Source organism: Streptopelia decaocto (genome assembly GCF_964273445.1).
Source record: "Streptopelia decaocto genome assembly, chromosome: 19".
Lineage (NCBI taxonomy): Eukaryota > Metazoa > Chordata > Aves > Columbiformes > Columbidae > Streptopelia > Streptopelia decaocto.
In genome coordinates this window covers 290,395-310,826 of record NC_138674.1, presented here as the reverse complement: position 1 = coordinate 310,826, position 20,432 = coordinate 290,395, and the positions used below count along the sequence as shown (strand labels likewise).

Below are 20,432 nucleotides of genomic sequence, written 5' to 3'. Positions count from 1 at the left end.
GGGACTGACAGCCGGGCAGGTCACAGGCAGGAGGTGGCTCATCAGCAGCGTCCCCTGCCCTTGCAGAAGGTTGCTTGCGAAGAGCTGCCTTTGCAAGGCTGGGGCTGCCCAGGCCTAGGAGGGTCATCTGGGGCTTGTTTTAAGCAAAGCTGGGATTTTTTTAACTGCAGGATTTCCAACCCGAAGGCTGTAAAACTGGGTTAGCAGATAAAGCATGAGAAGCTTAAAAATAAGATACATAGATATAGGTGATGTAGATATATATAGATATAGATAGACAGATACATGCAACTGGGAGCAGCATGGAAAGAAAATGGGCTCCTTGGAGGAGCGGCACCAGGAAAGCAGGGGCAGGGCAGGGGAACAGTTCGCAGCTCTGCTTGGGGTGGGTGCAGGGTTGGGGTGGCCCAGGCGCGAGCAGCAGAGGATGAAAGCCGGTCCAGCAGCCCCGCAGCTCCTGCCCCTCTCCCCGCAGACGTGGACGAGTGTGAGCGGGAGGACAACGCAGGCTGCGTCCACGAGTGCGTGAACATCCCCGGCAACTACCGCTGCACCTGCTACGACGGCTTCCGCCTGGCACACGACGGCCACAACTGCTTAGGTGAGGGATGGGCCCCAGCACGTGCCAGGGTGGGATTTCGGCGTGTCACCGCTGCTCGGGAGCTCTGGCACCCTGGCACCAGCCCCAGACCTGCTGCCGAGCTGGGGAACCGCAGTGGCGCTGCCAGGGCCGCAAGCCGGCTGCAGACACGTCCCATGTCTCAGTGGCTCACCGGGGACAGGACTGCTGCCCGTTGCACAGGTGATGCTGGGCAGGATGCCCTGTGCGGGAGGGGACATTTGCTCCATTGGTAGACTGGGGGATGCTGGGGCAAGGCGAGACAGGGGGGGTCGGGTTTGGGGATGCTGGGAGTGAGTTGCAGCGTCCCCACGGCTGCATCCAAAGTCAGGACCAGCAGTGGGCTCACCCGCGCCTGCCGCTTGCTCTGCTCCTGCCTGAGGTCAGAGCCGCACCTGCCTAAATAGATGAGTTAATAGCAAATACGGTGGGGTTGGGAACCAGCGAGGGGACTGGGTAAATAATCCCTGCGCCAAGACAAACTCGGCATCTGCCTACGGAGCGGCCGTGCATCCTCCCGCCACTCCCCACCGCCCCAAACTCCATCCGGCCGTGGCGCAGCCGAGGCTGCCGGCAGAGCCGCGGCGCTGGCCGGCCTGGCACCCGCTCCCTCCGGCGGCACCCGGGGTGGGACCGCCCGGCACGGGACCGCCCGCCCTCCCTCCCTCCGCCCGCAGCTCTTGGGACTTTCTAATTAGTGTCTGCAGAGGGGTCATTAATGAGCTCATCACTGGCAGGAGGAGGAGGGGAAGGGATTATGGACACATACGCTTTGCATTAACCAGCATCATCGGGATCTTTGCAGCCTCCTCGGGGAGGGGGGAGATTTACACAGCTGGGGGGAGGCGCGGGCGGGCGGCTCTGCCTTCCTCTCCCGGGGGAGGATGAGCCCGAGCAGAAGAAAGAAAAGCCGGGCTGGGCGAGCCACGGACGTCATGTGTTTACAGAGGTGGGTGGGAGGGGATGGAGGCGCCGGGAGCAGCCGGTTGAGGGCCTGGGGGGGTTGCAGCCCCAGCTCCCCCATGGAGCTCTTCCTCGGCTTGTCCCAGCGAGGCATCTCGGCCGCTGTGCTTTGCCGCAGGGCTGAGCCAGCTTTAGCCCCTGGACCCCGTCTCACAGCCGAGGAAGCGGAGCCCCCGCGCCCGGCGGGGTTCGCTCGGGGGGGCAGGGGCGAGCCTGGCAGCCTCTTCCCCCCTCCGCCCCTCCCGTCCTGCCGGCGTCCCCTCCCGGCCCAGCGCGGCAGAGCCGGCGTGGCGCGCAGGCAGCGCCCCGGCTGCGGGTGGGTCGGGTTCTGCCCCCGCATCGCCCACCCCGGGCGACCTTTTGAACCAGGACAGGAATTTGAGCCCCCGTCCTGACACAGGCCTCGCTGGCTTCTGCCCATCTCTGTTGCATTTAATAAAACAGGTATTAGGGCAGCGGGGTCTTGTTTCAGCCATCGGGTTTGAACGGCTGCCTCCTAATTTTTGTGCAGAGCTTGAAGGAGAAGTTGCGAGACGTTAAGCTCTGGTTCTAAGCAGGGGGATTTGGGGAGAGTTATTGGCATCTGCAGGACGCAGCATGGCCGAGAGGAGCCTCGGAGGAAGCTGCGAGCAGCGGGCAGTTGCTCTTCGTTAAACGAGGGATTCGCAGGGCTGGGGCAGGAGCAGCGGGGCGAGGGCGCATCGCCAGCCCTTCCAGCCTCGCTCCGCTAAACCGAAACAGGCCCGAGGGCAGCAGATCTGCTGGGGATTTGAGTCTCCTTACAATAATTATCCCCGCGCTGGGCTAAGGTTTCCCAGCCCCCTAATGAAGTGCAGGCGTCCCTGGCTGGCGAGGGGCTCGCTGGGGCTGGGGCGGCTGCGTGGCCAAGCGCCCCGGTGCTGCGGGGAGGGGCACAGCCTGCCCGCGGCTCTGGGACGCGGCAGATCCCTTCTCTGTGGGTCGGCGTTCCTGTCTGCACAAGGACACCCTCTGCCCATCGGCCGGGGAAGCCGTATGGCCTCTGCGACCCACCCCGTGCTGTGCTTCACCTTCACCCCCGCAGCCCTGGGGCAGCTCCTGCTGCTCTAGCCGGGGGCTGTGGGATGTAAAGTGGAGCGCGTTAGAGCTGTCCCACGCGGCTCCTCGTGCCCCCGGCGTGCGCGGCGCCCTCACCCCTCCCCTCCCCGCGCAGACCTGGACGAGTGCTCGGAGGGCAACGGCGGCTGCCAGCAGACCTGCGTCAACATGATGGGCAGCTACGAGTGCTTCTGCCGGGAGGGCTTCTTCCTCAGCGACAACCAGCACACCTGCATCCAGCGCCCCGAAGGTCAGTGCGCGGCGTCACCCGCCAGGCCCGCAGCGTCGGGCGGGTCTGTCCCCCCCGCCCCGGCCATGCGGCGCTTGGCTTTGGGTGCTGGTTCTTGACCCTTCTCGGTGTGCAAATTGATTGGGAGCACATCGAGAGAGGATGCTGTGGGGCTAATAAACATCTCTGCAGCAAAACCCACACAAACCCCTTTATCAAGCAAAATCATATTGCACAGAGGACATTAATCCTGTAACCAAAGTATTTTATTAAATGTAAGGTACCCGGAGATCCTCACACCACCCTGTGAGACTCATCTTCTCCTGCCAAGTCTTGCGCAGCACTGAGCTCTTCGTCTTGGTATCAGCTCTAAATTGCTGCCGTCTGGAGTGATCTCTTAGCCAAAATAGGAGGAAATGAGAGATTTTTGTGTCTCTGCTGATTTTTATCTCCGCCGCTTGGTGAAGCCAGCTGAGTGTTTTGCTTTCCTCCTTCCCCCTTCCCACTTGGAGTCTGACGTTCAATCTGCTCTGACTTTACTCCTGACTCTCGGGCAGTGCCAAGGCAGGAGCTGAGTGCTTTAGAGAGCTAAACCTCAGCGTTACGGCTGCTTCCTTCCTCTGGGGTCCCGCCAGCTCCGTGTCTCTCTCCTGCCCTGGCAGGAGGCTTTCACCTCTCTTTTTTCATTTTCCCTCTTGCTTTCCTCTCTCCCTCCTGATGCAGAGGAGATGAAATGCTGCCGGGGTGAGGGAGCCAGGGGACGGGTCCCGGGGAGGAGAGGCCAAGGGCTGGCGGTCGCTGGGCTGTCAGTGCCTGTAAACCCTGTTGTGCTCAGCCCGGCGATGCCAGCAGAGCCACCGAAAGCAAGAGGGATGAGCAGGTCCTGGCAGCAGCTCCAAGGTGGAAGATGATGACAGAGAGGAGGGATGAAGGGGCGCGTCCCTGCCCGGCAGTGGCTGCAGCAGGGACATGGCTGCGCTGCGGTGCGTGCAGCGCCCGAGGCTGCCGAGCCCGGGGAACGGCGGGGGAGCCTCAGGAAAGCAGCGTGCGGGGCCGGTGGGAGCCACGGCTGCCGGCGCCCGAGCCCGCGGCCACGCTGGGACGTGCGGGGTCTCTGCGGGTCACCGGTGGTCGGGACCCGGCTTGTCTGCAGGGTGGCAGGGCCAGAGGTGCCGCTGCGCTTTTGGAACTTCTCGTTGCTTCCTTCTCTCTTCAGAAGGAATGAACTGCATGAACAAGAACCACGGCTGTGCCCACATCTGCCGGGAGACCCCCAAGGGGGGCATCGCCTGCGAGTGCCGCCCCGGCTTCGAGCTCACCAAGAACCAGCGCGACTGCAAATGTAAGGACACTCCAGGGGGTCACGGCCTGCCAGGGACCGCCAGCCTTGTCCCCGCACACTGTCCTGGCCCAGCTGCAAAGCCCTGAACCCACAGGTAGCAATTGGATTGCGGAGCCTGAAGCCCTCTGGCTTCGTTTTCCTCCAGCGTGCCCAGCTCTGCCTGTGTTGCCCTTGCAGACGATGCTCCTGGCATCCCCTCTGCCAGTGCCGGGGTCCCAGAGGTGCAGTGTCCCCCGTCCCTGTCCCACGGGGAGGAGCCGGGAGAGCACAACGGCACGGCAGGAGCGCAGGAATCCTCTCCCCAGGGGCTGTGGTGTTCTCAGCCTGTCTGATCTCCTGCCAGCATCTCCCTGGCACTGCCAGGGTTACTAAATAGATATATATGTGTTTATGCAATTCTTTCTGTTTTGCTTCCCGCTCGCTGAGGAAGCGGAGCTCGGCGGGCAGTGCGCCGCACCCCTCGGGGCGCTGACAGGCTCCCAGCAGCACCTGAGCCATTCCAGAGCTCAGCGAGCTTCCACCTTCCCCTGTAACGCCAGAACCACGGCCAGGGGCCACCAGATACGCAAAGGGAAGATGCAAGAAACCACATAACAGTTTGCATATGCCAAGATCCCGCAGGGAAAGTCGAAGGGCTTTAGAAATGATCTGCTGAGGGAGGGAAGAAGGGAGGGACAGCTCTGGGGGCAGGGACGAGGTTTGTCCGAGCCAACTTTATGGTGCTTTTGGGGATGCCGGGTGGGGAAGACGGGCTGACGGTGCTTTGCTCCCGCAGTGACCTGCAACTACGGGAACGGGGGCTGCCAGCACACCTGCGACGACACCGACCAGGGGCCCAAGTGCGGCTGCCACGTCAAGTTCCTGCTGCACTCGGACGGGGTGACGTGCATAGGTGGGTGCGAGCCGTCGCCCGGCCGTGGGGACGCGGGTCGGGCGCGGGATGGCTCGTCCCCCTCCCTGGGGATTTGCTCTTGGCCTGAGGAAGGGATTTTTTTCCAAGCTTTGGGAATGTGGCGTTTCCTTTTGCTGAGGCCGGAGAAACTCGGTGTGTGTGCGAGGGATGCTGCGGGTACCTGCGGGGGTGCGGCGCTGCTCAACCATAGGGAGCAAAAGTGGCTGTGGGGACGTTTGGGGACAGGTCGGTTCTGCCGGGAGGGGGCAGGGGACCCTGCCTGCCTCCCCGCTGCTGGAGGGACAGGGGAGATGTCCCCACGCTAGAGATTGTTACTGTCACTGGCAGCATTCGGGGAGGGACACAGAGGGGACAGCTTTGGCTGTGGTGACCTGTTCCGACTTGGCACTGCAGGGTCTTGCAAAAAACCACCCCAAGCCCCAGCAACCTGACAACTCAACCACCCCCAGAATTGTCCTTTTCCTGTGTGTGTTTTCAAATTGTAAAACATCAAACAGAGATAGAAGCTTTACTGGTTTCATATGCCTGTGCTGTTTAACAGCTGATTCGATTTAAAAAAATGTTATATTCGGGGAGTGATTAGGTCCACAAATTGCTCTAGACATTTGAGTTCTTATTGCAAAATGAAAAAGAACAAGGAATTGAAAGAAAGAGAGAGGTTTTGACTGCCGTGTTCCCGCGGTGCCTGAACAGAAAAGCCTCCGCGCCTTCCACGACGCCCCGTCCTGGGATGAGCGGCGGCGGAGCCCGGAGCCGGCTGCGCCAGGGCCACCCGGGCCGAGCTCCCGAAACCCTCCTGCGCGGTGCCACCGCTGTCCCCCGGAGCAAACCCTCCTGCGCGGTGCCACCGCTGTCCCCCGGAGCAAACCCTCCTGCGCGGTGCCACCGCTGTCCCCCGGAGCAAACCCTCCTGCGCGGTGCCACCGCTGTCCCCCGGAGCAAACCCTCCAGCGCGGTGCCACCGCTGTCCCCCAGAGCAAACCCTCCTGCGCGGTGTCACCGCTGTCCCCCAGAGCAAACCCTCCAGCGCGGTGCCACCGCTGTCCCCCGGAGCAAACCCTCCTGCGCGGTGTCACCGCTGTCCCCCAGAGCAAACCCTCCTGCGCGGTGCCACCGCTGTCCCCCAGAGCAAACCCTCCTGCGCGGTGCCACCGCTGTCCCCCAGAGCAAACCCTCCAGCGCGGTGCCACCGCTGTCCCCCAGAGCAAACCCTCCTGCGCAGTGCCACCTTGGTGCCACCGCTGTCCCCCAGCCACTGCCAGGCTCGATGATTAGTGCCAGGCGTGCTGGCAGGTGCTCGTGGTTCCCTGTCCCCGTCACCCTCGTGTTTGCTCCTGCAGCCGCCGCACCCCCTCCCACCACCTGGACCCGGGGGGCTGCTGTCCCCTCCTTCGGGGACCAGGGAACCCTGCAGTGCATTGGCTCGTGCGTTCCTCCTGGACCGAGGTCCCTCTGCATGTGTTGTCTGTGTCGGTGTGAGCAGTCGGGGCATTGGGCAGCAGGATGATGCACCTGAGCTGGGTGCAGGGGCTGCGGGACCAGCTCAGCAATGCGTCTCATGACTTGGGGGATGCTCAAGGGGGTTCTGGTTGCCAGGGGTTCTCAGTGCTCAGACTGTCGGTACCATGGGTGTGAGGGTGGGATTGGGGATTCCAAAATCGCCCATCCTCATGGTCTTGGCCCAAATCTCCCGTTTGTCCCCACACCGTGCACTGTATCTGCCGGGGGGGGCATCTCCCGCCAGAGCCGGCACATTCCCGTGAGCTCGCTCCTCGCCTGCCTCCCCGGGGCAGATCTAGCAGCATGATGGAGGGTTTTAGGAGTAGCACCAGCCCAAAAGCCACCGCTGCACCTCTCTCGAACTTTTCGGGTGTTCAGCCCCCTGCGGGACGCCCGCCCGGCTCCCGGCGCCCGGGAACACTGCGGGACCGCGCGCGGGCACCGGAGCCGCGGCCGCCTCACGGGACACCCGGCAGATTTACGGCCGAGGTACCTGCTCAGATATTTATAACCGCCCTTTCTTGTTTTACAGCCAGGGCTCAGCCCTCCCCCTCCCCGGTGCTCCCTCTGCCGCCCCTTCCCCATTTCCTCTGAAATATTTCACTATTTCAAGGGGAATAAAGTTTCCAGTGAGGGGAAACGCAAACTCGCTCCCCGGGCCATGGGCTTTGAAATTGTACGCGGTGCATTTGATGGGCTGCCGGGACAGGCCCCTGGTCCAGGTTCCCTTCAGATCACACCACGCGGCAGGAAGCACGATCAGCCCCATTGAATGACAGTTTCATTAGGCCACGGCCGGTGTTTTTCATTTTTCCGCTTTTTATTGCTGTTTTAAAAATGCAGATAATGAATAACATGCCTCTGAGCGAAGCGGGGCCAGCCTTAATGGCTCCCACCATGTCTGCGGGCTCCGGGGGGAGGGGGAGCCGGGAGGGGAGGCTGATGACCTTATATGTTTATATTTATGCTCAAAAAGCAACCTTTTTTTTTTAAGACCAAAAAAAAGGCAAAGCCGCCCTGTGGCAGCCAGGGACAGCGCCCGGGACAGCACCCGGGGACAGCGCCCGGGGACAGCACCCGGGGACACCCAGGGACAGCGCCCGGGGACAGCGCCCGGGGACACCCAGGGACAGCGCCCGGGGCAGCGCCCGGGGACAGCGCCCGGGGACAGCGCCCGGGGACAGCGCCCGGGGCAGTGCCTGGGGACAGCCAGGGACAGCACCCAGGGACAGCACCCAGGGACAGCACCCGGGGCAGCACCGGTGGGGGACGCATCCGGGCTGCTGCGGCTTTTGGCTTTCTGGGAAGATCTGCGAGCCCGGGCGCCAGCGCAGCTCCCTCCCCCGGTGTTTGGGGTGCAGAGGGTCATCACCGTCCCCCACCCGCAGCCTATACCAGCAGGGCGGGAGGCAGTGGACAGGGAGGAAATACGATTAGATGGAGCAGGAAACTAAACCCAGTTCAGGTCTATCACTGATTTCCCGCCCCGTGTCCGGGCGGTTCTGCGGCGCCGCTGGGGCGGCAGCCCCCCCAGCACGTGCGGGGTCAGCTCCGCGGGGCGAGGACGCGGTTCCCAGACTAACGGCTGCACTAACGCTCCTGGTAACGCTTCCTCCCTGGCGCAGAGCACGGACCGGGGCTGGAGAGGCTGCGGGATGCTGCCGACAGGGCGATGGAGGAGCCGATAGCACCGGCACCAAACCTCGGGTTTGGCTCTTCTGGGAGGTGGGGGGAGAAAAATCCCAGAGGGACAATTTCCAGCAGGCTGGAAAAGCTGTGGAGTCAAACCCATTGACGTGTGACACCAACCGAGCTCCTTGCTGGACACTGTTTCTAAATCACTTTTTTATAATGTTAAACAGGGGAGAGACACTTCCAGCAACACGTTATCCTTGAGACGTTTTCTAATGGTAAATATTTTCGTTCTCTCTATCTCTACAAAGGGGGTCTAACCATAGACGGTCTCTCACCTCGAGGCCGTGCAGGGCGCGGGGGCTGCGCTGTCGCACTAACCGCATGCCTCACTAACCCCGTTCCCCGCTGTTGCTTTTAAACCCCTCAGGGCCTGACCTGGGGCTGCAAGTGGCCTTTGCTTTTGGGGGACAGAGAGACACCCTCCCCTGGCTGCGCTTGCATGAGGTGGGGGCCCTCGCGTTGCTTCGGTCGACCCAGCCCGGTGCAGGGGGTGATAATCGGCTTTGCAGGGGCTGTGGCCATGATCGCCCCCCCACCATCACCAAACAAGCTCCAGCGGAGCCGGTGCTGGAGAGGGGGATGCTCATACCCGTCTGTGTGCTGTGTGCTCCCAAAGCTCCCCCTTCCCGGAGCCCACCCGCTTGCAGGCAGTCCCTTCAGCAGGCTCGGGGACTTTTGGGGTGTCCCAGGGTTTGGCTCAGCAAAGCTGTTAACCACGCACAGAGGCACCCAGCCCAGAGCTGCAGCACGTTGCAGAGCTGGTGATGACCCGTTATGGGGCTGGGCACCTCAGCTGCTTCCCCAAGGATTTCTGTGCAATCCCTGTGGGGTGTCTGAGCCCTTCCCGAAGGTAAGGTGATGCCTCCGCTCCACCAACAAGGAAACAAAGGCTCTCTGAAGGGGCAGCAACTTGTCTACGATAGCGAATCTTGTTCATGGATATGCTGGGTGCATGCAAGTTCCCGGCACAGCTGGGAGGAGCTGTGGGCGCGCGGCGCACCAGCGGCGGGGAGCGCGGCGGCCGGGAAGCGAGAGCGGAGCTGGGATGTAGGAGGGTGGGAAAGAGCATGTGTGTGTGTGTGTGTGTGTGTGTGTGTGTGTGCGCGCACACAAGCTGCTTTGTCTTCGCCCTCCCCGAGCGATGGGGCCTCGCCAAAGCCCTGTGTGGCTGGGTGAGTCACGCCAGGCTGGGAGCAGCTCCCGCGCTGCCGGCACCGCCGAACAATGCCGGGGCCCCGCTCCAGCCCTGGCCCCGCGCCGCCGCCCGCCGCTGCCCCACAGGTACCCCGCAGCCCCTCCGCGCTCGGTGCGAGCCGAGGACACGGTGCCCCGTTGCAGAGGGCTTTGCAGCGGCGCTGCAGCCGCGCTGGCTCCGCTCCCACCCGCGGGACGGCGGGCAGGGCTGGCCTGGTGGCTCAGCCCAAACCCCCGAAGGTGCAGAGGGGCCGGGGGAGGCGGGTGCTCGGCGCGGGGGGACGCCGTGAGCGCGGTGCAGCGTGCCCAGGGCGCCGCGCTCCCCGCGGAGCCCCAGCTCCCGCCGCAGCCGCTTCGCTGGCTCGTCGGTCCCACCGCGAGCAGCAGCTGCAGCGAGCCCACCGACTCATCTCAGCGGCGACCCTGTTGAGTCCAACCTCCCTGGGATGCTGCTGCATCAGCTGCCGCAACAAAGGCTGCCATTAAATAATCCTCAGGCTTCCAGAAAGTTTCCCTTCCCTTTGGCGCAGAGTCACCCGCCCTGTGCCCCTCACCCGCTGCCGCGGGGGCCGCGGTCCCGGCACGGCCGGGCTGCCTGTGGCACAAGGACCTGGCTGGAGGAATAATATCCGCAGAAGTTTCTCCCTTGCCGTTAAGTTTTGTAATTGTGCTGGCTATTAATTTCATGAAATGGTCCCTTTTGTTCTCTTATTATGGGACATAATAAAAATAGCAGCAGCAAGAGGAGCACAGAGCGATCCCAGCTCCTCACCCTGCGGCAGATGCTTGGATGGCTCAGTCATTCCCACCCGTGCGGCTCCCACAAAGAGCAGGAGAACCTGGGATTTACTCTTTCCAAGGAATTTCTTCAAGGCATTTTCATCTTGGGTTCCTTGAAGCCCAAATACCTCATTTATCCAAGCAACCAGCCTTCTGAAAGGAATATTTTATTATCCTTTGTGAACAACTTAATGCACTTCAAACCATTGTTCTGGTGGTTAGGACCAAAATTGAGGATTGATCTCACAGGGAAGCTGTCAAGCTGAAAATGCTTCATTTAAATTAGTGTCCCTTCTAGTCCTACCAGCAACAGCTGACTTTGATAATACTGACATAATTAGCATTTTTTTTTAATTGGGTTTTTTTCCACGGCCGCTGCCTGCCTCCCTGTGTGTGTTCGAATTCTGTGAAGCGTCTCCCAGCTCAGCCTGCAACGCTGGACCGGCCGGCGTGCCCGAGCCGGGGTCACGGTCAGCGGCCGGCGACACGCTGGTGCGTTTCGGGAGCAAAGAGCCGCGTGGAACCAGCGCCGCGTTCCCCGGGCGTCAGCGGTTTCGCAGCAGACGGCGGCTCTGCCTGCGCATCCCCCGCCTCGCGCGCTGCACCCGGGGTGTTTGTTGACCTGGGGGCTCCATGACCTCCTTACAGCTGCACGAAAGCCAAGGGTGGTTCTGGTGGGCTCTGCAGGGAGATTTGCACCCCGTCTCTGCCAGGCTGTGGCATGGGGGTGTCTGGGTGGCATGATCCCCAGCCTTTTCAACACCTCGGCCTTTCTCTCCCGCTCTGTGCAGAGACGTGCGCTGTGAACAACGGGGGCTGCGACAGCAAGTGTCACGACGCGGCCACGGGCGTGCACTGCAGCTGCCCCATGGGCTTCATGCTCCAGCCCGACAGGAAGACGTGCAAAGGTGGGTGCGAGTGGGCGGGTGTCACCGCGCACCCCCGGTGCCTCAGACCCCCCATCCGCCCACACCCGCTCCGGGCGTCCGGGACGCGCAGGTCCCTCTGTGCCCCCTGCCCGGGCAGCTCCAGCACCGTGTCCTGCTTGGGGACAGACACCGCGCGTCACCGCACGCTCCCAGTGACACCCCGTCCTCCCACCGCTGCAGGGGAGCAGCCGGGCTCACACGCTGAGGTCACCCCGGCCACCCCAAACCTGCCGCCCCGGGCCAGGGGACGCTGTGACCCGGCGCTGGCCGTGCCTGCGTCGTGTCTTTTGGCAGCTCCAGGAGCTCGACCCGGGTGAAAGGAGAGCCTGTCCCACCGCGGGCTGCCTGCCTACCTGCTGACTGCCTCCAGAACCCCCGCCCTGCTGCTTTATCAGAGCATCCCCCCCGCCCAACTCTGCCGCTTCCAGGAACGTGCAATAACCTGGAGTCACGTCCCCTGTGTCTGGGGGTTTTATTGCGGCTGCGGGCGGGTTTACAGCTCGCTCCCTTGCAGCCTTAAACGCAAAGTCCCGGCCCAAGAGAGGCAGAGCCGCCGCTCCAGCACTGGGGCTGGCGGGATGGGTCGGTGGCCGCCTTGTCCTGCTCTCCTTCCATTTTACAGGTCACTTCCTAGCAGTAAATTTTGTGATTAGTGGAAAAAAGGAAAAGTAACAAGCCAAAAAACCAAGTCCCAGCTTCTTTCCAGGCTGTTGAGGCTCTTCGGAGTTATTGTGCATTGACATTTTGGTTTCGTTTATGATGGGAAGGAGATGGCAGGCAGAGAGGAGAGGGTTGAAAAGTATTTATTTATCAAGCGGATGTTTTTCAAGGAGGGTTTTCCCATCCCAGCCTGGTCATTCTTCCCGCTGCTCCTGGTCCCCAAGAGTAGCTCCCAGCCCGAAGCTGTGACCCTGGGGGCTCTGGTCTGGTGCTTTGCCCCAGCTCAAGGCTTTTTTGAGCCCCTGGCTGCCCTGTGGGTGATTGTGAGACCTGCAGAAACGAAACGTTTTGCACAGCGCCGAGGGGAGCTGAGCCCAGCAGCCCTGGCCTTCCCCATTTCCTGTGTCAGCCCCCCCAGTGCACCCAGATAAAACCAGCAGCCGCGTTCCCCCGGTGACCGTCAGGCCCCAAAGGGGACGGGCTGTGACACGTGTCCCATCCCCACCAGACATCGACGAGTGCCGGCTCAACAACGGCGGCTGCGACCACATCTGCAGGAACACGGTGGGCAGCTTTGAGTGCAGCTGCAGGAAGGGCTACAAGCTGCTCATCAACGAGAGGAGCTGCCAAGGTGAGAGGAGGGACACCCCTCCTGCCCCCCGCTCTCAGCCCCAGGCAGCCGGAGGAGCGCCGGCCCGGGGGCTCATTCCTCTTTGCTCTGGACCTCGTGCGTCCTTTGGGGGATTAGTGCTGGGTTTGGGCTCTGCTCTGAGCTTAGCGCTCTGATCTGCAGAGCTGGGCTGCCGGCCCAGCCCTGCTCCCGCACTGGGGATCTCCGGGCTCTTCTCGCAGCAGAGCTAATGCCAGCGGGTAGGCGGTGCCAGGTGACATCCTCCGGCCTTGCTCAGGGCTGGGGCGACCGTCACCACATTCCCCACAGCCCCGTGGGCTCTGCCCGGGCACTGGGAGCGTGTCCCCTGCCCTGGGCCATCTGCTCCAGAGCACCCATGCCAGGAGACTGGGGACGCAGCAGCACCCTGTGTGTGCTGGGAGGGCACCCTGGCACCTCTGGGCTGCTCCCAAGTTCCACTTTTATTCCACAAAGTTTTTGGCAGCGATTCCGCAGCAGCATAACTGTAGCGCCCTGCTAGAGCACATGCACCGACGCACCGGCTGCTTCCTCCCTTCCCGAGAGGCCGAGAGCATCCCAGTGCATCCCAGCACGTTCTGGTGCTGCATCCCCACTGCGCTCCAGAGCATCCCAGTGCTGGATCCATGGAGCATCCCAGTGCGGCCCCAGCTTGCTGGAGCAGGAAGGGCGCAGCCCCTGTGCCCAGGGCTGTCCCTCCCCGCGCCAGCCCCCCTCCCCCTTGCCTTTCCTGCAGACATCGATGAGTGCTCCTTCGACCGCACCTGCGACCACCTCTGCATCAACACCCCCGGCAGCTTCCAGTGCCTCTGCAACAAGGGCTACACGCTGTACGGGCTCACGCACTGCGGGGGTAAGGCCGGCAGGGCTGCACGGGCCGTCGCTGCACCGGGTTTGGGTCCTGGGGACAGGGCAGGCCCAGGGCACAGTCACTTGGGACCCTGAGGACACCGCTCAGCCCAAGGCCCACGGGGAGGGTCAGTTCCCCACGCGCCCCAACGTGCGGCCAGGCAGGGAGGGGGCTCACGGCCAGACACCGGTATCTGCAACTTCAAACAGAGCAACAGGAACAGTTTGCGACTTGTCTGAAGTGGGAGAGAGGGAGAAATCCCCGGCGCTTTTGGCAGGGAGCAGGGCTGGGGTGGGAAGGGGAACATCAAAAGGTTTGATTTCAGTTTCACAGGCAGAAAACTCCCAAGGGCGGGGGCGTGCAGCGCCCCGGGAAGCAGGGAGGCAGATGAGACGCTTTGGGGGGGTTGCTGGAGCGTGTCATGGCAGTGGTGCCATCAGCCCGGGGACACAGCGGCACAGGCCACGTGCTGCGGTGCCAGGGCAGGTGACCCTCCCTGTGCTCCCAAAATACGCAGCCACCGGGACACTTGGTGTGACCCTGCAATGGAGGCGTCGCTGGCTCCCACCGATGCTCCTGAGAGGGGGACCTGGGCAGGGAGGGGTGTCTGGGGGCAGCTCCATCCCTGGCTGCTTCCCGCCTTTGCTTCGTGCCAGACCTGGAGGGCTGAACCCCCATTTTGGGCCAGGGTGGAGCGTCCCCGCTGCGGGGAGAGGGGCCGGAGCTGCTGAGCAGCTGCCTTTGAACTGGGCTGCTAAGTGCTTCCATGTCGGCTCCGCTGCTGCTCCCCGCGGCTCCCGGCCGCCGCGGGGCCGGCTCAGCCTGGGTGGGCTTCAGCCGCCACCGCGGCCCCGGCCACACCGCAAGCGGGGTTTCCCTCGGCCCGGGGCTGGCGCGGCCGCGGGAGGAGACGCGGCTGGGAGCGCCCGGCCCGCACGTGTCTGATTCACCTGTCCGGAGTCACAGCCCTGAGACAATGCAGCGACTCGGCGGCAGAGCCGGGGTGTCCCCTCGGCCCCACCGCTGCCCTCACCCACCGTCTGCCCGTGTTTCTCTGCAGATATCGATGAATGCAGCATCAACCGGGGTGGCTGCAAATTTGGCTGCATCAACACGCCCGGCAGCTACCAGTGTACCTGTCCTGCAGGCTGCAAGCTGCACTGGAACAAAAAGGACTGTGTAGGTACGTTGTGGGGGAACATACAGCGGCTGGTCGCCTCGTTGTGTTTCTGGCTATGCTTGAGGGTGGCCGTGAGCTTTTGTGCCAGCACATGTCCCTAAAGTAGCCGTTTTCATGACCCTGGCCGTGTCCTGGTACCGAAGCACCTCTCCTTCACTGGGCAGGCTGCCCCCCCCCAAAATTGAAATCCCAGCAGTCACATCCCACATCTCTGAGGAGGAGCTGGGGGTGGGGATGCTGGGCCGGGGTCCCCTTGCTGCACGCTGGCACCCTCTGCTCCCCAGTGAACCCCCGTGAGCCGGGAGGGTGCAGGGGTCGCTCAGGGGTCCCCAGGCTGTGCCGGCCACGGGTGTCCCCGCTTATCGTCACCAGCTGGCGCGTGTCCCTCAGAGCTGCTGAAGTGCCTGCCAGGGTCGGTGCCGCCGCGGGCCACCCTGACCTGCAACAAGACGGGCAAGAAGGACAGCTGTGCCCTCACCTGCGCCTCCAAGGCCCGTTTCCTGCCAGGTACCGGTACCGCCGCCAGCTCTGGCTCGGGCGGGTGCCCGTTTTCCATGCGCGGCCCAGGCTGGAGGGGACGGGCGGCTGCACGGCCAGCGAGCAGAGCAGCCGAGCAGGGGAGGCTGAGGGGGGACGTGGCTGCGCGGGCGCTCGTCACCGGGTGCAGGCCGTGGGATGGGTCCAGGCGCACGATCCCCCGGCGCAGCCACGCGCCCTGCGCCCCGGCAGCGCATCCCTGCAGCGTCCCCAGCTCCTGTTCTCCACCCGCAGAGTCTGACAGCAGCTACACAGTGAGCTGCGGGACCCCTGTCCCGCGCCAGAGCGGCCCGCACAGACCCAGCAACGGCAGCCAGCAGTGCCTCGGTAAGGGGGCTCCGGGGCCATGGTCACCACCGCCCGTGCCACCCCGGGGTCGCTGAGCACCCGCCTTGTCCTTCAGAGACGGTCGCTGCGCCCGTCAAGCAGAAGGCTTCCTTCAAGATCAAGGACGCCAAGTGCCACCTGCACCCGCGGGCCAGGGCCAAGCAGGAGGAGGCCGGGAAGGCCGGGGGGGCAGGTGAGGCACGGCGGGGGGGGCGCCCGTCCCCCCGGCAGGTGCGGGTGCTGACGTGTCCCCCACGCAGGCGGTTCGGCGCCTTGCTCCGACTGCCACGTGGCCTTTGTCAACCTCAAGTGTGACTCGTCCAAGAAGGGGAAGGGCCGCCGGGCTCGCAATTCCTCCAACAAGGAGGTGACTCGCATCACGCTGGAGTTCGAGGCAGAGATCAAGCCGGAGGAGATCACAGGTGGGCACGAAGGTGGCCTGACCCATCTTGGGCGCAGGCAGAGGGAGCAGGGGACAGCGGTGGGACCAGGGGACAGCGGTGGGAGCAGGGGATGGTGTGGGAGCAGGGGATGGTGTGGGAGCAGGGGATGGTGTGGGAGCAGGGGATGGTGTGGGAGCAGGGGATGGTGTGGGAGCAGGGGTGGTGTGGGAGCAGGGGTGGTGTGGGAGCAGGGCACAGTGCCATCCCCATGCAGCAGGGAGAGTCGAACCGGTTCTCATGCAGCAAGGAGAGTCGCACCGGTTCTCATCCCACACCCAGCTGCGATGTACTGGGCAGCACTCACAGCTTGGGAGATGGTTTTAATCCTGCTGGGTTCCCTCTCATCCCTCCCCGCTCCCCCTGAACCCCCGCTCCCCCTGCGCCCTCAGCCAGCTGCAACCTGCACTGCCTGCGGCAGAGAGTGGAGAAGAAGCTGAAATCGGCCATCAAGGCCCTGAAGAAATCCATCAACCAGGAGCGGTTCCTGCTGCGCTTCGCGGGGATGGAGTACGAGGTGGCGCGGAAGCTGAGCGTGGCCCCGGAGCGGCAGGAGAGCTGCGCGCCGGGACAGCAGCGCCTGGGCGCCAGGTGTGGTAAGTGTGGCAGGGAGCACCGCGGGGCGCCGGGGCACCGGCCGCGGCCCTGGCAGCGACAGCCGCCCCGCCGCGTCACTGACATCCCCCCGGCTCTCAGTCAGCTGCTCGCAGGGCACGTATTACCACGGTCAGACGGAACAGTGTGTCCCCTGCCCACCCGGCACCTACCAGGAGAAGGAGGGACAGCTCTCCTGTGACCTGTGTCCCCGCGGTGACGCTTTCGGACCAGTGGGAGCCACCAACATCACCAGCTGCACAGGTGAGGGGCGCAGAGCGGGCTGAGGACACCCGTGGGGATGCCCAGGGCTGCGACCTCACCCGTCAGCCGTCACCCCCGTCGGGGGGAGGGGAAGCCCCGAGCGTCTCCAGGAGCCACAGGAGTTGGTATTCAGGGCATTTATCACGAGGAGGGGACCCCGGGAAGGGCAACGCTTGCTCCGGGTTTACCGGTGCTGGAGGGGGAGAGGAGCCGGGCACGGGAGAGCCTGGGGCGCGCCGGGTGTGGGCACCGAGCGATGTCTGTGCCCCCAGGTCAGTGTCCCCCCGGCCAGCACTCGGCCGATGGCTTCAAGCCGTGCCAGCCGTGCCCCCGCGGGTCCTACCAGCCCGAGGCGGGGCGGGCGCTCTGCTTCCCGTGCGGCGGGGGCCTGAGCACCCGCCTCGAGGGAGCCGTGTCCTTCCAGGACTGCGACACCAAAGGTACGTCCTGTCGCGGGGAGGGACCCCGGGGCCGTGCCGGCGGCTGACGCGGCCCCTGTGCTCTGCCCCCAGTCCAGTGCTCCCCCGGGCATTACTACAACACCAGCGTCCACCGCTGCATCCGCTGCGCCGTGGGCACCTACCAGCCCGATTTTCGGCAGAATTACTGCATCGCCTGTCCCGGCAACACCACCACCGACTTCGATGGCTCCACCTCGGTGTCCCAGTGCAAAAGTAGGCGAGCTGGGGTGTGATGGGGGACAGGCATGGTGTCAGCTGGGGCCCTTCCTCAAAAGTATTCCAAAAATCCCTTGAAACAGAGGAGTGTGTCATTTTGTGCTGTATGCATGCAGGCAGGCGCGAGGGGACGCCTGGAGCGGTGCTGATAGAGCACTCCCAGCTTGCCCAGTAAACCGTCCCAGTCCCGGTGGCTGTGCCACTGGTTCCCAGTCAAACCAGCTCTCCACGCCTTGCAGACCGGCAGTGCGGGGGGGAGCTGGGCGAGTACACCGGCTACATCGAGTCCCCCAACTACCCCGGGAATTACCCCGCCAACGTCGAGTGTACCTGGAACATCAACCCGCCGCCCAAGCGCAAGATCCTCATCGTGGTGCCGGAGATCTTCCTCCCCTCCGAGGACGAGTGCGGCGACGTCTTGGTCATGCGGAAAAACTGTAAGTAACCGAGCGCACCGCGGTGCTCGGGGAGAGGCTGCGGGAGGAACGGGCCGGGGTTTGGCCGAGCTGCCCTGGGCGAAGGGACAACGGGGTGTCCCCAGGGACCGGGTGAGCGGGGGCTCAGCAGCAGCGGGGTCTCGCTGGATCCAGGGATGCGCACGGTCTGAGCGTGGGCTGGGCTGCACGTCTGGGTCTCAGCACTTCTTTTGGGGGATAAAAGCCCCACTGAGAGCTTTCCAGAGCAAGGCAGGAACAACAACGTCCCCGGTGTTTAATGTGAGGCTTGGGGGGGCTCAGCCTTGCCGAACATGGACAGGCCCCCTCCCCGTGCCCTGAGCAGTGAAGCGCGGTACAGCTGGGGGTACCCAGCGTCACGCAGCCCCTTGCCGCTCCCCGCAGCCTCCCCGTCCTCCATCACCACCTACGAGACGTGCCAGACCTACGAGAGGCCCATCGCCTTCACCGCCCGCTCCCGCAAGCTCTGGATCAACTTCAAAACCAGCGAAGCCAACAGTGCCCGGGGCTTCCAGATCCCCTACGTCACCTATGACGGTGAGCACAGGGCACAGGGACATCCCAGTGCGCTGGTGTCCCCAGCCCGGTGGGTACTGGGTCACCCCAACCCACATCTCCTGTGCATTTGGGCGGGGTGGACACAGGGTGGGGACTGGCGGTCTGGGGACAGGTGGCGGCTCGTGCGCTGAGCGTGCCTGCGGCTGCGTGTTGCAGAGGACTACGAGCAGCTGGTGGAGGACATCGTGCGGGATGGCAGGCTCTACGCCTCCGAGAACCACCAGGAGATCCTCAAGGTGAGCGCGTCCTCCCGGGCCCTCGCTGCGGGGTGACATGGGAGCATCTCCCCTGGGGATGTGTCCCCAGGGGCCCCTGCACCTGTGGCCTCGGTTCAGAACCATCACAGGGGAGCACAGGGCAAGATGGTGACCCCAGCTCCCGCTTGGCTTCCCCACAGGACAAGAAGCTGATCAAAGCTTTCTTTGACGTGTTGGCGCACCCCCAGAACTACTTCAAGTACACGGAGAAACACAAGGAGATGCTGCCCCGCTCCTTCATCAAACTCCTCCGCTCCAAAGTCTCCAGCTTCCTCCGGCCCTACAAATAGCCGCCCGTGCCGCCACCCCCAGAGCGCCCCGCCGAGGAAACCCTCTGCTCCCTTCCTTCTCCTGTCCAATCTTCTCCGTCCTCCGCTCGGCTCCGGCAGGACCGTCACCTCCTGCCCCGCAGACGTCCCCCCGCGGCTCCTTCGCCGCCCCCCGCAGAGCCGCGGCCCCAGCCGGAGCTGGAGAGCGCCAGAAGGTAACGCCGTATCTACCGCAGCGCCCGGGTCGTGGGTATCATCCGTACCGCTGTGCAGACACCGGGGGAAGCCATCTTTAAAAGCACACTTGATGAAAAGGAAAAATTCAAAGGAGAGGTCGGCGAAGCGCAGCAGCGAGCGGCACCGCAGCGCTGTGGCGGCCGTGCTGCCGCGGAGCCGCGCCGGCGCTGCGAGGGAGCGCGGCCAAGCCACGGCCCCGCAGAACAATGCCTGGCTGCACCGGAGAACACAGGGAGCGAAGGAGAGGGACTTTAACCGGGTTCTGGGCTTTTCTCCCCCGTCCCAGACACTTATGCCAAGAAACCAGACTTTGTTACAAGCTCTGCCAAAGAGGAACTCAGAAAAGCAAGTTTGTGAAGAGCAGGAGTCGATGTTTGTGCACTAGGGTATCCTCCTTTCTACCTTCTTCGTATGTATTAAGTGCAATCATTTGAGTCTTCTTTATATTATTTAGAGGGAAGTTTTTTTCTACTAGAAACGACAATATTTATACCTGCCTGAGAAATGAGAATGTGCGTTTGTAACAGAAAAACCCACCCAAACCGAACCCGGCGCTGGGCTGCCGCCTACCGGCGGTGCCGTTTTCATGCCTTTAACCTTTCCTGCCGTGTTCGTCCTCGATAAAACGCGCCTGGGGGAGACGGTGCCACTGCTGCTCGGCGTGTGACGGGTGAGTTTTTGCAGGGTTCGAGCACCTCGGGGTGTCCGCAGAGGAGCTGGTGCTGCAGTCTGAGGTGGCTCCAGCCTGGCTGTGAGGAGGATGTGACACCCGGCCCCGTCACCTGGTGTGACCCTGCGGGGGGACGAGCCGAGTCCTGGGGAGGGTCTGGGGGCACAGTGTGGGGGCCTCAGCCCGTCCAGCCCTGCGGCGCTCCCAGGTGTCACCTCCTGCACCTTCATCCCCATCGTCATCCTCTCAGAGACCTGCAGCTGCCAGGACTAAATGTGCTCGACCTGCCTACACCTCATTGGCAGGTCCCCTCCTGTCCCTGCTCATCTCTCGCTGTCCTCTCCACCACACCTGGGGCGAGCCCTGCTCTTACCGAACCCGTTATTTATTGCTCTGCCCGCCCCGCTCTGTCCCCGCTGAGGCCGGCGCAGCTGCCACCGGGTGGTCCCCGTGGGCTCTGCGCCGCGCTGCTCGGGCTCTGCGCCGCGCTGCTCCTCGGGCTCTGCGCCGCGCTGCTCCTCGGGCTCTGCGCCGCGCTGCTCCTCGGGCTCTGCACCGCGCTCCTCG

At 63.7% G+C, this 20,432-nt stretch overlaps 3 protein-coding genes across 3 annotated transcripts in view; 2 read left to right on the top strand and 1 right to left on the bottom strand.

Annotated features, from left to right (window-relative positions):
- The window catches only part of ANKS1A (ankyrin repeat and sterile alpha motif domain containing 1A), a gene marked incomplete at its 5' end in the record, with an annotated part of 75,913 nt that extends 75,312 nt beyond the window's left edge, over positions 1 to 601 (top strand). Inside the window, one exon of the mRNA XM_082069482.1 lies at positions 476 to 601. The remainder of the gene's footprint in view (positions 1 to 475) is intronic.
- Positions 1 to 20,432, bottom strand: part of LOC309448191 (small ribosomal subunit protein eS10) — a 242,828-nt gene that overhangs the window by 162,561 nt on the left and 59,835 nt on the right. The window lies entirely within an intron of this gene.
- SCUBE3 (signal peptide, CUB domain and EGF like domain containing 3) lies at positions 314 to 19,146 on the top strand (the record flags this gene model as incomplete). Its single annotated transcript, XM_082069106.1, has 21 exons — positions 314 to 350; positions 476 to 601; positions 2,775 to 2,909; positions 4,105 to 4,230; positions 5,006 to 5,122; positions 11,104 to 11,220; positions 12,410 to 12,532; positions 13,287 to 13,403; positions 14,461 to 14,583; positions 14,971 to 15,087; positions 15,416 to 15,444; positions 15,521 to 15,637; positions 15,755 to 15,866; positions 16,277 to 16,480; positions 16,581 to 16,742; positions 17,015 to 17,182; positions 17,255 to 17,416; positions 17,659 to 17,856; positions 18,259 to 18,411; positions 18,589 to 18,668; positions 18,830 to 19,146. The coding sequence occupies 21 exons, from the start codon at positions 314 to 316 to the stop codon at positions 18,977 to 18,979; spliced, it is 2,673 nt and encodes an 890-aa protein (XP_081925232.1). The 3' UTR covers positions 18,980 to 19,146.